General features: G+C 38.2%; 1 protein-coding gene across 1 annotated transcript in view; it reads left to right on the top strand.

Annotated features, from left to right (window-relative positions):
• PTPRQ (protein tyrosine phosphatase, receptor type Q) overlaps positions 1-16150 on the top strand; it is a 195259-nt gene that overhangs the window by 96810 nt on the left and 82299 nt on the right. The window contains exon 26 of the mRNA XM_012814160.2: positions 4404-4727. Coding sequence (XP_012669614.2) covers positions 4404-4727 — 324 coding nt within the window. The remainder of the gene's footprint in view (positions 1-4403; positions 4728-16150) is intronic.

Raw genomic sequence — 16150 nt, 5'->3', positions numbered from 1 at the left:
GGATAAGTAGAAGACGTTCTTTGTACGGGGACTGAGAATCTTCATGGCATCCACAGATGCAAAATTGACCAAGATAATCTCTAAACCTATTCAGAATTCTGAGATTCCATGATTTTCCCAGTTATTTGCCTATGGGATTCAGCCGCCAAGATGAATATAAAAATCTGACTCCTTTCCTGTTGCTACTATCTTATTTCTTCTTTCCTGGACAAATCAAATGGTCTTTGAAAAATTTCCTTTTTTTATTGTGCAATTACCAGGCTGGGATTGATACAACGTCACCCTGAACATCTCATTCTGACACCTTTGATAACTTCATTGCCTGGAAAGCTATCTGTAATTTCCCCTGACACAGTAAGTCCCCAAGCCATTGTGCCACCTTTCTGGGGTTTGTATTGCCAACGTGAACTGTAAGCTTCAGTCACATGTGACTTAGCTTCCAATACCTCCTCTTCTAGGCTTGCCTTTTTTACAATCAGTGAAATCGCATCTCATGTGCTCTCTCTTCTCTAAAAACATTTCCTGAACACCCAAGTCAATAACACTTCTATCATTTATGTTAAAATATTTTGAAAATGTATCCTATACATGTGATCTGAGTTCACATTTAATGACTGAAGGATTTAAATAAATTATGGAAATTCTGCTTTTTAGCCAATTTGAAAACCTCTTTTGCTATACATGTTCGTTTTGCTGAAAAGTTTTTTCTAATTGCTTTTCTTCATGATAGGTAAAGATAAAAGAGTGTGCTGGAAGGACTGCATCAAGTATTTTGTTCTTTTATGGTTAACATTTAACCAAATGCAGCAAAATTTGACAATAGATATTAGTATTGAAAACAGAGTAATTGAGTCTGATCAATCATCACTTTTCACTGCTTTCTGTCTTCCAGTTTCAGGGAAATATAATATATACATGTATTTTATATACACACACATACTATATGTGGGTCACTACGAAAGTTTTGAGACAGTGTCATGTTCCATTATTTCACCTCCAACTTGCTTGGCTTATTGGAGTTGTAGAGGAGGCGTCCTCTGTTTCCGTCTGTGCAGATTTTATGTTTCTTGATATTCATGTACCTCAAAACTTTCATATTGACCCATATATGCAGCTGTGTAGATAATTTAGTAAAACATTACGAGAAAACCTGAAATTTTACCTCAAGTCCAGACCTCTCTGTACCGAAATCCTGACTAAGGCATCCACCTACTAGTTGACTTGTGCTCCCGGGTATCTCGGAGGAATTTCAGTTAACATACTCAGAGGAAATTCTTAATCATTGTCCCCAAAGCTTCCTCATCCACTCCTTGGTTAATGAGGACGTCATCTCTTTATGTGGGCAATCTAAGGAACTTAGAGCTTTTCTTTGCTCCTGTCACGATCCATCGGGCTCCTATGGCCCTGGTCTCAGTTAGTGCAGGAAGGAACCAGGTGAGAGGAGGATTACAAGTACAAGCTTGTGCAAGGCGGGCTAGCCCTTACTTTCCGTGTAGCCCCGAGCAACCTCTGCGCCAGCCTTTTATTGAAACGGAGTGATACAGGTGAGGGGAGAAATTAACAATGACTACCTGCTGAGGGCATGGACTCCTTCTCCATAAGGAGCACCTGTGGACATGTCCACCCCTCAGCTGTAAATCATCTTGCTTAGAGGTCGTCCGTCTCTTGGCGTCCTCTACATTCCCCCCTCTAGTGTAGCACAGACATTTCTGGATGGAGAAGCTCTGCTGCTGGTTGTTTCTGCCGTCTTTCTCACATGCTCCTTTCTCTCTCTAATATCCCACAGCCCCCAGCAGCAGAGCCTTTCAGCGCCTTCAAGGATGGTGCACATCTCGATGTCTTCACTTTCGATGCTGCCATTTTGACCCAGGCCACCGTGGCCCTTTGCCTTGACGTTGCAGCAATCTGCTAATTGGTGTCCTTGCTTCCATCCTTGTCTCCCATCATCTACTCTTAACACAGTAGCTAGGGTGATTCCGTGAAAACATATGTTAGAACCTGTCATTTCTCTGTTCAGAAGAAAGCCATAACAACGTCTCATCATGTCACATGCAATCAGCCTTCAGTGTACCGTCTCAGACCCCAGCTCCTACTGGTTACTCAGGGCTAGTTATTCTCCAGATGAGATGGCATGCTGCCAACTGTAGGCATTTAATCAAGCAGTTTCCTGTGCTGCGAATTTTTCTACCTGAAATATTCACATGGCTAACTCCTCCACCTTTATAAGGAGCTTAGCATCTTCTCAGCCATTTTCTGACTACGTAATTTAAATTGTCAAGATCACTGGGACTCTCTCCTTCTTCCCTTTCTTATTTTTCTCCATAAATATAATCCTCTTCCAAAATACTATGTGTTGGCCCTCCATATCCATGGGTTCTCCATCTGTGCATTCAACAAAAAATATTTGGAAACAAATGCATCTGTGTTAAATATGTACAGATGTTTTTCTTGCATTAATCCTTATACGATACAGGTTAATGATTACATGCACAGCATTTACATTGTATTAGGTATTATAAGTGATCTAGAGATAATCTGAATTATATACAAGGGTGTGCAATGGTTGTATGCAAATATTATACCATTTTATATATGGGACCTGAGCATCCTCTGATTTCGGTATTCAGGGAAGCTCCTAGAACCAGTCCCCCACAGATAATGAGACGTGGATGTGTCCAATACTTTTATTTCATGTAACGCTCCAGGAAGTAAATTTTATGAGGTCAGGAATGAAACTTTTGTTTCATTCATTGTATTTCCAGCACCTTCAATAGTCCCATATATTAAGTACTCCTTAGAAATTTACTAAATATTGGGCGGCACCTGTAGCTCAGTGAGTAGGGCGCTGGCCCCATATACCGAGTGTGGCGGGGTCAAACCCGGCCCCGGCCAGACTGCAACAAAAAGCCCAGTGTTGTGGTGGGTGCCTGTAGTCCCAGCTACTCGGGAGGCTGAGGCAAAAGAATTGCCTGGGCCCAGGAACTGGAGGTTGCTGTGATCTGTGATCCATAGCACTCTACCGAGGGTGACAAAGTGAGACTCGTCTCTTAAAAAAAAAAAAAAAGAAAAAGAAATTTACTAAATGTTTAAATTAATGTGATATATTTATGAATGATTTTTCTAAATATCTATTTTCTTAAAGTATGACTATTAGCACACTTCAGAAAATTTTCAGAAAAGTCATTGTTATCACTCCCTTTATCTCAGTTTTCTGAGCAAAGACCCTTAAAGATAGGAAAGACATAGTTGAAAAAAGTTATAGTACCACTTAGCTTATTGCTCATATTTCTAACCTAATATACTTATATTATGTGCCCAATACACTATTTCTTGAAAACAGGACATGAGCTTTATTATATCTTGAATCCTTAACACCATGCTCAGAGCTTAATAATACATGGGAAGCATTTACCAGACCAATAGTTAGTATGAAGTGTAATAAGAGATGACCAGCGGGACCATGTGTACCAGGGGATATACAGCTACCTCAGTCTGTGTACTAATCTTGGTGTACTGGATGATGGTCTAGAAAAAAATGTTGATTTTAAGTGTACCGAAGATAAAATAAAAATCAACTAATCATATAAAGTAATTCATTGAGTAATACTGCTTATTTAAAATTGTTTTATAATGAATACTTACTATATGTACTATGTGCTAATGTTTATCTAGACATTTAAATATAAAAAACATCTTTCTTGGGAACTGAAAGTTAAAGAGTCAAACCATGCCTTGGGAAGTCCTTGGGATGACATGAGCATACAATTTGCTTTTGTACCAGTGATATTTTTGCTTCTATATGAAACCAAAGTACATTTATATAAACCACTTGTGATCGGACTTGTGCGAAAAATTAGGTCTGAAAAAAAATCGCCATTATTTTGTCTTTTACTCTTTTGAAATGGTGAGGCCTGAAGCCCACCTCAAGGTTCTGCTCAGTAAGGGTAGGAATAATTTAGTCTAAGTTCTATAGTAATTTCAGAGATCTCTACTAGGTGCACCATAATAGAATTATTAATTTTTATTTTTTATACACGGGGTCTTGCTCTGTTATCCAGGCTAGAGTAGAGTGGTATAGTCATAGTTCACTGCAGCCTCCAACTTCTGAGTTCAAGCAATTCTTCCTCAGCATGCTGGGTAGCTAGGACTAAGACACACGCTATCAAGGCTGGCCTTTATTTTTTAAATGTTTAATAGAGAGAAGGCCTTGCTATACAGTCCAGGGTGGCCTGAAACTCCTGGTCTCAAGTAATCCTCCTGCCTTGGCCTCAAAAAGTGCTGTGACTTTAGACATTAGCCATTATTCCAGGCTGTGCTGTTTTAAAATTCTATTTTTTTCTTCTATCTACAAAATTTTTGATAATCCCAATAATTTTTTTACTTATTTTCCTTTTCCTTTTTAGTTCCCAGTGTTCCCACAAATATTGCTCTTTCTAATGTTCAGTCAACTAGTGCGACATTGACGTGGAGAAGGCCTGACGCTATCTTTGGCTACTTTCAAAATTACAAGATTATCATTCAACTTCTCGCTCAACACTGCGGAGAATGGGAATCTGAAGAATGCGTTGAGGACCAAAAAGTCCAGTACCTCTATGAAGCTGACCTAACTGAAGAGACAGTGTACGGATTGAAGAAATTTAGATGGTATAGATTCCAGGTGGCTGCCAGCACCAATGCTGGCTATGGCAACGCTTCCAGGTGGATTTCTGCTCAAACCCTGCCTGGCCGTAAGTGTTGTCCTGATAGGTACATGTGGGTTTCCGTCATGTTCTATGTCTCCATAATAATGATATCTATTTAATCCAACTCTGTGTAAAATCACTAAATATAGAAGTAACTGAGTATACAAACTAGCTTACCTAACATATTTATTTTTAAATTTTATTGAAACCTAATGAAAAATTCAACTTCCGTCATTAATTAGGGCTTTTCTTAAACTCCCAGAATTGTGCCAAGGTCTGAGAGTTCTAACACAAAGCACAAGGGAAGTCTCCCTTGTCCTCTACCCTTCGGCCATACCGATTGTCTTCTAAGGCCCTTCAGCTTGCCTTCCTCTTTTCTTCCTATGTGGGGCGCTCCTGCCTTTCAGGTGACCCTACAATCTTGTCAGTGACTGCAGGCTTACATACACATGTGTGAACAAGAGGACCCTGACTGATCTGTCTTTAAGCAGTTTTTGAATTTGTGTTTTCATCTGCACAAAATTCTGAGGCCATGAAAGACCAAGCGCTCAACCCCCAGCTTGAGATACGGAGAAGAATAAAAAGTACAGAGAAGAAACACAAATGGTCCCCCAAAGTGACCCTGCATCCACACAGTGTTTAGGACTTTTGCATTCAGGAAAAACCTCTTGCTCTGGCAACTTGAGTTGTATATTTATAACCTACAGGTTACCCTGCTTAGTTAGGCAATATCATTAACCATAATTAAGCAAAGACATTTCTATTACTTATCCTGAACCCTGTCTACATAGAATTGTGGTGGTTTGCATGCAACATAAATAAATTGCAAAGAAAGTCTGCAATGCAAGATCTCTGAGGAGTTTAGAGGTATTCTCTGAAATGCCATGTCTACCCAAGCCCCAGACCCCCAGAGCAGCTTTCAGATCTGCCAGGTCACCCATCCCAACCCACACCAGAGAAGCCCTTCAGATATGGACCTAAAGTTACTGCTGTCCTATCTTGACTGAAATTCTTATTAGGTAATTTCTTTAAAATTCAAACTACATTTTCTTAAAAATTTGTGGTCCCTATGAGTAGAGTAATATACACACATACACACTCACAAATAGATTTTCAACAGTGGACTAAACTTTGATCAGGAGGCTTTGTTTTCTAGGCCACTAGATGTGTCTCTTGTTATAGTTTGCCAAAGTGCCTGCTATAACGTTTATAACAGTAAAGGTCCAAAAGATGTTTGTTAATGTATGATAATTCAACATCTGAGGTGGAATCCTGACTACTCCTCCTTCAAGACACTGTGCAATCTTTCCTCTTTTTACTGCATTGAATCTATATCCCTTGTATCTCTTTCTCAATCTCCTTTGCTGAATTCTCATCTTTTTTCTTTTTAACCCTAAGTGTTGGAATGCACAGAGATTCTGTTTTTGACCCTTCCCCCCCTTTTTTAAGACAATGTCCCATAGGCTAGAGTGCCATGACCTCAGTCTAGTTTACAGCAACCTCAATCCTGAGCTCAAGCAATTCTCCTGCCTTAGCTTCCTGACAGGTGCCTGCCACAATGTTCAGCTAATTTTTTGTTGTTGTTTTTTAGTAGAGCTTTTGTCTCACTTCTTTCTCAGGCTGGTCTTGAACCCCTGAGCTCAAGCAATGCTTCCCGCTTCAGCCTCCCAGAGTGCTGGGATTACAGGCATGAGCCCCCATGCCTGACCCCTTTTCTCTTCTTTATAAACACACAATCCCTAGGAGATTTTTACCTTAAGGGACTTATTCTATCCTACACTTTAAAGTCTCCTTATATATCAATTATTCTCAGACCTCTATTTCCAGTGCAGAATGCTGCCGAGAAAGCCAGGTCAGTATATTTATCTGGTCAACTGGTATCACTAGTCATGTGTGTTGAATATAGTTGCCTCAATTAGCACAAAGACTAAGCATCAAACCTCCATCCTCTTCCCTTCCTTATCTCAGTAAGGAATACCCTTATTTATTAGTGTAGTGAAAATAAAAATCTGGATCATTTTCCTTTCCCCCTCAGTTCTGCCCATGCTCATTTCAGCCACACCATCTAAACGCGTCCCTCTGTCCGCACTGCTGTGATGTTCGTCTAACTTTCTATTACTGCTACGGCCACTCCTGAGCTGACAGACCGATCTTTTCAAACCTAACGTATACGTATGGTGTCACTTTCTTCGTTAAAGCTACTGAATGGATTCTTGTGGTTCCTAGAAGAAAGTTCAATTTTTTTAAATGCTTAACAAAGCCCTCCAGGATTTTCCTCCTACCTAAAACTTGAACCTCTTTTATAGCCACTTCCCCTCTTTCCCTTGCTTCCTACTCACTCCAGACGTTTCTGTTGTTGTTGCTTAAACAAACTAAATTCCCAGAATTTGTGAATTTACATTTCATTTTGCTCTCGACTAGAATGTCTTTCTACCTCCTTCTTTATGTGAGTAGTTTCTTGTAATTTCAGTCTTTACTTAAATGATTCCTCCTTAGATGAATTCCTCTGCTACTTAGTCTGAAATAGACATCATCTCCTTTCAATGAACAGTTGTCATTTTTAGAACACTTGTAATTTGTATTTGCTTGTTTGTTTTCAGAGTCTGCCTTGATCGTTGCTATTTCCTTATTGCCTAGAATAGTACCCAGTTCCAGTAGATAGTCTTTGAATATTTCCTAAATAAATAAAACTTGATCACAGAAGCTATGGAGGGTCAGGGAGAAGAAATCACTTTCCCGTGTAGGTGATGGTGCGTGCCACAGCACCAAAACAAAGAAAAGAGAAATATGGGGGAGAAAATCAAATTCAGTTTGGGATTAGTCAGTAAATACAGATGATTTTGAAAAGAAACCAATTTCTAATCTAATTAACTCTGTACCTAAAAGAAATAAGTGCTTAGAGATTAGAACACAGCTAAAGCTAGGGATTTTATTTGCTTCAGCTGATAAGAAGATTAGAATCACAAGTGTACATCGGATGGAAAAACGGGACATTCAACTGAACGAATGAACTTTAAAGTTTCAGAGGCAACTGGAAGTTGCACGAAAGAGTCCGATGGATCTATAATGAATAAAGCTGGTTGCTGTGAGGCAGCTGGGAGTGGTGGAAACCCCGGCAAATTAGCAGACAACGGGACAGCCAGTACTAACCTCTGATAACTATTGTCATATAAGACAGGTGCTTATATGAAGCTTATATCAGGTGCTACCAGATCTTCTAATGTTTTCAGAGAGATCAGAAATGTTAGATCATTTCACGTAAAAATAGTCAATATTTTGTTTGCAACTAGAGGGATCACCTCTATGGTTTATCTCACAAGGGTACAAGTGAATCTTTCTAAGAGTAGAATATGAATGTCTTAACACAGTAACTAAGAAAATGACATAAAGGTTATGTTAACCAGTTTGATGAAAATATTTCAAATTGTATATGAAAACACCACACTGTACCCCATGATTGCATTAATGTACACAGCTATCAAAAAAAAAAAAAAAAGATCTTAATGTTTCAGACTAATGTCTGTCTGAAAAATCTGGCCTACAAACCTCTGGTTTTTAACGTTTAACTAAAACATACCTTTGCAAATATGTCTACTGCCTCTGAGGGTTCCCATTTTGCTTTTTATGAGCATCTCAATTGGGACGTACCCACTTGCACTTACTACAGTGAGCCAGAGGTAGCTTTTTTAATGCACCATCTCTTTCAAGTGCACTTAACACTAGTATAGAAAATGCTTAATGAGCATAATACAACATATAATGCAATCAGTTCAGAAGCTGGTAAATTCAACTAGAAAGCTGGAGTTTTAAACAATCCCACATCCTCAGCTAGGTGTGGTGGTGCATGCCTGTAGTCTCAGCTCTGCCTGGTAGGCTAAGGAGGGAGGGTAACTGGAGTCTAGGAGTTCAAGGCTATTGTGAGCTGTGATCACAACACTCCAGCCTGGGCAACAAAGCGAGACCCTATTTCTTAACAGAAGAAAGAAAGAAAGAAAGAAAGAAAGAAAGAAAGAAAGAAAGAAAGAAAGAAAGAAAGAAAGAAAGAGAGAGAGAGAAAGAGAGAGAGAGAAAGAAAGAAAATACTGTACCATGATGTAGAAAAAAATAACCTCACATCTCAACTCTTTCTACTTGAATGCCGTTCCTTCCACTTCTTACCCTGCTTTTTTAAGGTCTATGGTGATATTTCCAGAGGATACAGAAAAAAATTGACTTTCTATCTGTGTGATTAAGAGAGAAAGGTAAAACAATTTATATATTTCAATATTGTGATAACAGACATAATTTTCTTGGCATTCTCAAAATCCACAGATTTTCAAACCAGTAGCCATATGTGGTTGAGGTAAATAATCTACTTTAATTGTTTAGGTTTTGAGTTAATTTCTCTTCTTTTAGTCTCTAGAACAGAGAAACTGTTTGCCTTTAATGAGGAGGGGCCTTTTAAAAATAATAAATATTGTATATTTGAATTTCTGAATTATGTAATTAACACAGTAAAAGAAAAGTTTGGTTGTTATATTAAACCAGAACTGGTAATCATACATATTTAATATATAAAAGACACGTTTGAGGCAGAGTCTCACTCTGTTGCCCTGGGTAGAGTGCCATCACACTATATCTCACATCATCGGGCTCAAAAGATCCTCTTGCCTCAGTTTTTCTATTTTTAATAGAGATGAGGTCTCATTCTTGCTCAGGCTGGTCTCAACCTCCTGAACTCAATGATCTACTAGCCTCAATCTCCCAGAAAGCTAGGATTATGGGTGTGAGCCACCATACCCAGCAAACACCACGTATATTATTGGGACATAATATATATGTTGAAATAACATATGGTATGATAATAAAAATATATAGAATAGCTAAGCAGCAAAATGATTGAAGAGCAGTAACATTTTCAATGTGAAAAATAAGCCATACTTACATGTTGCTTCTGCGTACCAAAGAGGAAACGATTCTGGGCATTTTGCAAACACAGAAAAAAATCTGGATGGAGAAAATTAATACATTTTGTATTATCTGTCATGGACTCCAAATTTGTTTAGTATATAAAGTAAGAAAAAATGATAATTCTTTGAATTAGAGAAAAAAGTAAACAACAATATGAAATAATATAAAATCGCTGTTTCAGGTACGTGTGCATTGTGTTCTCATGGCATCAGGCATTTACTACTTTAGTGTCTCACCAAAACCTGAAGCTCCTTGATGAGGAATTAGCAACTGATGGCTACTTCGAAGTCAGATGGTTCAAAATTGGAATACTTTAAATGAAAGACCCCTCAATTCGTGTAGTAAATATTATAAAAGTTTCTAACGTGGCTTGTAGCATAAGAAAATACATTACTGTTAACTCTATCTGAGCTCAGACAGAAGAGCATCACAACTGAAGATCCAGGAAGAAAAGTTAGAATATAAGCTGACAGGGAAACTCATGACTCTGTGAATCTGAATGTGCACCTGGAAGGTGGAGTGATGAAGGAAACCCTACTCAGCCACCGGAAGCTGTCCTTTCTCTCACATGCTCCCATCTAGATAATTGAAGTCCAATTATTTTCCTCCTTACATAAGCTGTATAATGGCCATAATTCCACTTTATGGGCTCAGCGCCTGTGGCTCAAGCGGCTAAGGCGTCAGCCACATATACCTAAGGTGGCGGGTTCGAATCCCCAGCCTGGGCCCGCCAAACAACAATGATGGCTGCAACCAAAAAAATGGCCAGGCGTTGTGGCAGGTGCCTATAGTCCCAGCTACTTGGGGGGCTGAGGCTGGAGACTCACTTGAGCCCAGGAGTTGGAGGTTGCTGTGAGCTATGCCACGGCACTCTACCCAGGGGGATAGCTTGAGGCTCCATCTCAAAAAAAAAAAAAATAATAATTCCACTTTATGCTGATGTGTCTAGATAAGAATGTGAGCACAAAGGTCGCAAATTGGCAGAAATATTGGACCTTCAGACTTGCAGATACTTTTACCCATCTCTGCTTTTTTTTTTTTTTTATTATCCTTATACTTAGAAGCGATTTGAGTTGTGGTATATTGTTTCATATATAAAATAAGATAAAAGGATAGTTCTTTGAATTAGAGAAAAGACTAACCAACGATATAAAATAATATAAAATCACTGTGTTAACTATCTCCATGGCGTACAGTAGATACTTACCCTACCGAGGAAGTGACAAATTTAAACAAGCGTGGGTGTGAAATTAGTATGAAAGAAAGTGGGACTCTCGTAATGTGCATCTCCTATGGACCACCAGCACTGGAAGAGAGCAAGGCAAGAACATTCCTGGGGCAACACTTAGGTTGTGAAAACCACAGGACACCATACTCATGAGGAATTTTAACTACCCAAACATCTGTTAGGTTAAAAAAAAATTCAACAAAACATGCCTCATCAAAGAAGTTTCTAAGGAATGCAACTTTATGATCTAAAAAAAGAAAAAAGGAAGACCAAGTAGAGGGCAATGTATACCTTAACATTTTTTAAAATAAGAGTCTTAATGCATCTCCATCGACAGCATTATTTTTCTTAATTTATTCTAAACTGTGTAATGCACTTAAAACGTGATCAGTGTTGTAGTAACAGTATAAAAATCACTCTTTCTCTAAAGAAATGATTATGTACTGACAAGAAGTGATGTTGGCCCTGAATAAACAGGCAATTATATCCCAACACGTATGGAAGCCTATTTGGTCGCACTGCATTTATATTTATTTATTTCTTCTCTCTTTTTTTTTTTTTTTTTTTGAGACAGAGTCTCATTATGTTGCCCTCAGTAGAGGGCTGTGACATCACAGCTCACAGTAACCTCAAACTCTTGGGCTTGTGTGATTCTCTTGCCTCAGCCTCCCGAGTAGCTGGAAATACCGGTGCCCACCACAAGGCCCAGCTATGCAGTGCATTTTTAGAATGGGCTCTACCTTGCTGCCACTAGAAAAAGTAAATATGATTTATTGTAGACATGATGGTTGGACTCTGCAAAAATATTTAGATGCTGTTGGAAGTCTCCTGATTTAGTTGCACTAGACCCCCAAATGTGTCATTCAAGACCACGTCTCTGTCATCTAGACCTGTGTGTTGGAGTGTTGGGTATGATCACTCAGGTTTCCACACAGCAGCTCAAACTCCCTATTACCTTTGCCTCAAAGTAAACCTTTTCCTCTCTGCGTGTTCCCTGTTTTGCTGTTTTGCACCTCTGTTCATGCTCAAACCAGCAACCTAGGAATCACTCTTAATTCTTTTTTAGCTACTCCCATCCTCCCCAGGTCAGTACCTGAGCCTACTGAATTTACCTTCTAAATAGCTCTTGAATTTGCTTCTTTTTCGTTGGCAAGAGTATCTAAATCCAGGCGTTTAATGTTTATCTAGTAGATTATTACAAAAGATTTCTCAAAGTTATTTTTGCCATCATTTTCTTCCCTTCATCTGAAGTCAGAGAATGCACTTATCTGATCACGCCGTTACTCTGCTGAAAATCTTTGACTGTTTTCTATTTGCCGCCTTGAAACCGTAACTGTTAGAAGCTCTACAAGGTCATTCAGGACTTGGCTGCATTCCTCGCACAGGCATTGTCCTTCTTCACACTCCAGAATCTTTGCTCTCCTTTCTTATATCCTTTCCCTTCTTCTTTTTCCGTGACCAGTTACCTTTTATATTTTACTTTAAGTATCTCTTTTGGGGAACATTCCAGAAATGCTTTCTACTCTTACTTCCCTAACCTTGTTTCGGAAGTAGTAAACATATTGATCGTAATTCTCTCTCTCTCTCTCTTTTGTGGGACTCTTTCCTACTCTTTAACAGTAGAAACGGCCGCGTGAACCTATCCTAGGTACGTTTCCACCCTCTGTGCCTACTTGCTATCCGTGACTCATTACGAACATGGAAGGAAAACCCTTTGCTTTAATGCAGAAGTATTTCAATATCAAAATTCTCCCTATTTAAAAATAGTTCATATGAAAATTTTTTCAACTCCTTTTCTTTTTTTCCTTTCAAATACTTGCTTGGTTATTGCCAAAATTAAAATGGTCTCAGTCAGTTGTCTATATTTGATATGTTTAGCTTTTTTTTTTTTGCAAAATCCGTCTGTATCTTGTGGATCATTTGGTGATTTTCCTTTTCATTAATTAAGATAATAAATATGAATTATTGCATGTAGAAAAGAAATGTGTTCACAGTACATTAGAAGGATTTTAAACAGTGAAGGAAACATAAGACATAACTATTACAGGATGGATCAAAACATTGAAAATTTCTACATGATCACCTGAGATAGCGAGCTGGTGATAAATATGTACAGTGAGGCAAAATCATAGTATGTTGTTGGCTCATGAAGAACATAAAGGGAAAAAACCAATAGATATATTTGGGGTATTTAATGTAAATATAAAGGAAACACATTTGGCCAAAATGATGCTATAAAGGAAATGATAGTAATAATATAAAATTAAAATATTTAATAAAGTATTCAACTACATATATAATGACAAAAGACTTTTCCAGGTTTTCTCAAGCTTAAATAAAAATCTTTATTTTTGAAATCCCGATGATATAACCGAGAAGACTATGTCGTTCAGCAAAGTCACTAAAAATCAAACAAAGGAAATTATAATTTCCAGTTGAACTCAGTTTATTTTTACTCTTCTGAGAATCTTTCTCTTGGCTCAGAAATCAGTGTGAAGTAGACTTAAGGCATTGTGGGTTTTGGTCTTTAACCTCACCTCAGATTCTACCTCAGCATTAGACCGCAGGTCAACAAAAAGTCAGCTCCAGTTCTTTTGCGTTTATGTGAGATGTAGAGAAAACTCTGAATTTGACTATGGAAAAGCCCACATTCTATACAGATCTTAGAAATATGATGTGTGGTGGTTTGTGCACTCTCTGGTCAGGCCCAATAACTGAATGAAGAGACCTAAGCTATTAACATCTTCAGCTCTTTTTTTTCTCGGAGTTTTATAATTCACTTTATGGAGATCTTTCACATCCTTTATTAGGTACATTCCCAAATGTTTCCTCTTCTTTAGCCCTATTATAAAAGGAATAGAGTCCTTGCCTGGTTTTTCAGCTTGAATATTGTCGGTATATATAAAAGCTACTGATTTGTGAGTATTGATTTTGTATCCTGAGACTCTGCTGTATTCCTCGATCACTTCTAAGAGTTCTGTAGTTAGTCCCTGGGGTTTTCCGGGTAGAGGATCATATCATCTGCAAAGAGTGAAAGTTTGATCTCCTCTGACCCTATTTGGATACCCTTGATTGCTTTCTCTGGCCTGATTGCGATGACTAAGACTTCCATTATGATGTTAAATAGCAGTGGAGACAATGGGCAACCTTGCCTGGTTCCTGATCTGAGTGGAAATGCTTTCAATTTTACTCCATTCAATATGATATTGGCTGTGAGTTTGCTGTAGATGGCCTTTATCAGTATAAGAAATGTTCCTCTATACCTACTTTCTTAAGTACTCTGATCATGAAATGATGCTGGATATTGTCAATACTAAGTGTAGAGTATAAATGTCTTAACACAATAATTAAGAAAGTACGGTGAAGGCTATGTCAACCAGTTTCTTGTATTTCAAATTATGTATAAACCCAGCAAATTATGTATAAACCCAGCCTTGTACCCCATAAATCCATTAATGTACACAGCTATGATTTACTTTTAAAAAAGAGACTTAAGCTGTACAGTTACTGATAATAGTAGCAGCATCTCAATTTACTGAGTGTTTGCTGCATGCTGATATTACTCTAAGTACTTACACATTGATTCATTTGTGAGTATCCTTCATTTCTAGCATGGAGCCTGCGATGTTTGATCTTTCCAGGTTTCAGGGTGGTATAAAGCACCAAGAAGGAGAGAGGTGCTAAGTATGATTTCATGGAGAAGATATTCGGGTGAAATCATAATTTATAGTAAATGATAGTAAGCAAATAAAATAATTCAATAAAGCAATTATATATCCAATGTTAAAAAAGCTCTAGGACTAAGAAAGACCTCAAGATACTATACAAGTTTCTAGTACATAGTCCAGCCACCTCCAATCCCAAACAAAAATTGACCATGACTTTTTGTTCCTTTTTCTTTTTTTTCTTTCTTTTTTGCAGTTGTCACTGTTGTTTAGCTGGCCTGGGCTGGGTTCTAACCCTCCTGCCTGGGTGTATGTGGCCAGCGCCCCACCCACTGAACTATGGGTGCCACCCGACCATTACTTTTTTTTTTTTTTTTTGCAGTTTTGGGCCAGAGCTGGGCTTGAACCCACCACCTCTGGCATATGGGGTCAGCACTCTACTCCAGGCGCTGCCCCGACTGTAACTTTTGACATATGTAACCTCAGACTATATTTTTGAGGGTTCTGATATCCTTGATTTTTATTTTTCCTTTAATGATATATCCTTGGTAACAAAACAGCAACATTTATCCTGGCCCTAATACTATTACCGTATAATACTATATAATGGTGATGGCCTTACCTTGATTATTCTAGGTTGTTCCAGTGCAGAGTTTCATGGTAGCATGAAACTGGTAGTATTTTATGTTCTTATAGAACATGATGACCTGTTAGTGTGGTAGGAACTTTAGAATGTAAGGAAGTGATGGCAGGAAGAACCCTCTTCGTGATGTATCCAGAATTAAAATAGAATTAAATGTGGTGGGAGACCAAAATATACAGTGTCAGCTGGCTTGTGCATGTTTCCATGTTGAGTACCAGCTCCCAAATTTCCTCCACAGCCACTTCCTTAGCCTTCAGAGAAAACAGAAATATAATCCCCCTTGCCACCTTATTCTAAGGGTTATGATTCTTGGGCATCTAATCTGAATAGCACTGTCACTACCTTTTCAAATGGCATGTAGACAGTTATAGAGCAGTGGCTCCCCCACTATAGTCATCACAGTCACCAGGAGGGTTTCTGATCCAGTGAATCTAGGGTATGACCTCAAAAATCCCTTAGCTACCATTTCCCCAGTGATGGTGCTGATGCCGGACTGGAGACTGTACTGTTTGGTTCGGTTTTGTGGTTTTTTTCTGGAGGCCACTTTTCGAGAACTACTGTTATAAAAAAATTGTTTTATAAACTGGATGTGATTCTAAGAAAAGATTTATTATCTGATTGATCCTAAAGTAATAGTGCTAATTTTTTTAAAATTTTATTCCTATTTGGCATGGCAAGTATTGAAAGTGAGAAGAATTTTTTTTTTGGTATTTTGTATTTTTTTAACTTAAGCCAGTTTGAAATGAGTAAGAAAGTCAGTAATTTAGGAATCAAATAAGATGGTCATACAATTAAGTCTAATCCTATGAATATCCATGAATCATTCTCAGTATTCAACAAATAATATAATTTGTCAAGTTCTTAAGCTTGCAGGGTTTCTCAGACCTTTGTATCACATCCTTTGAAGTACCATCTTGTTGAGAAATGTAACTTAAAACAAGACTAAGGTCCTGTACAATGGAAGGAAATATTTCCCACGCCA

This window comes from Otolemur garnettii, unplaced genomic scaffold, assembly GCF_000181295.1.
Source record: "Otolemur garnettii isolate 467f Iridium unplaced genomic scaffold, OtoGar3 scaffold00007, whole genome shotgun sequence".
NCBI lineage: Eukaryota > Metazoa > Chordata > Mammalia > Primates > Galagidae > Otolemur > Otolemur garnettii.
Note: the sequence above shows the minus strand (reverse complement) of the source record. Positions and strands in the feature narration are given on the sequence as shown.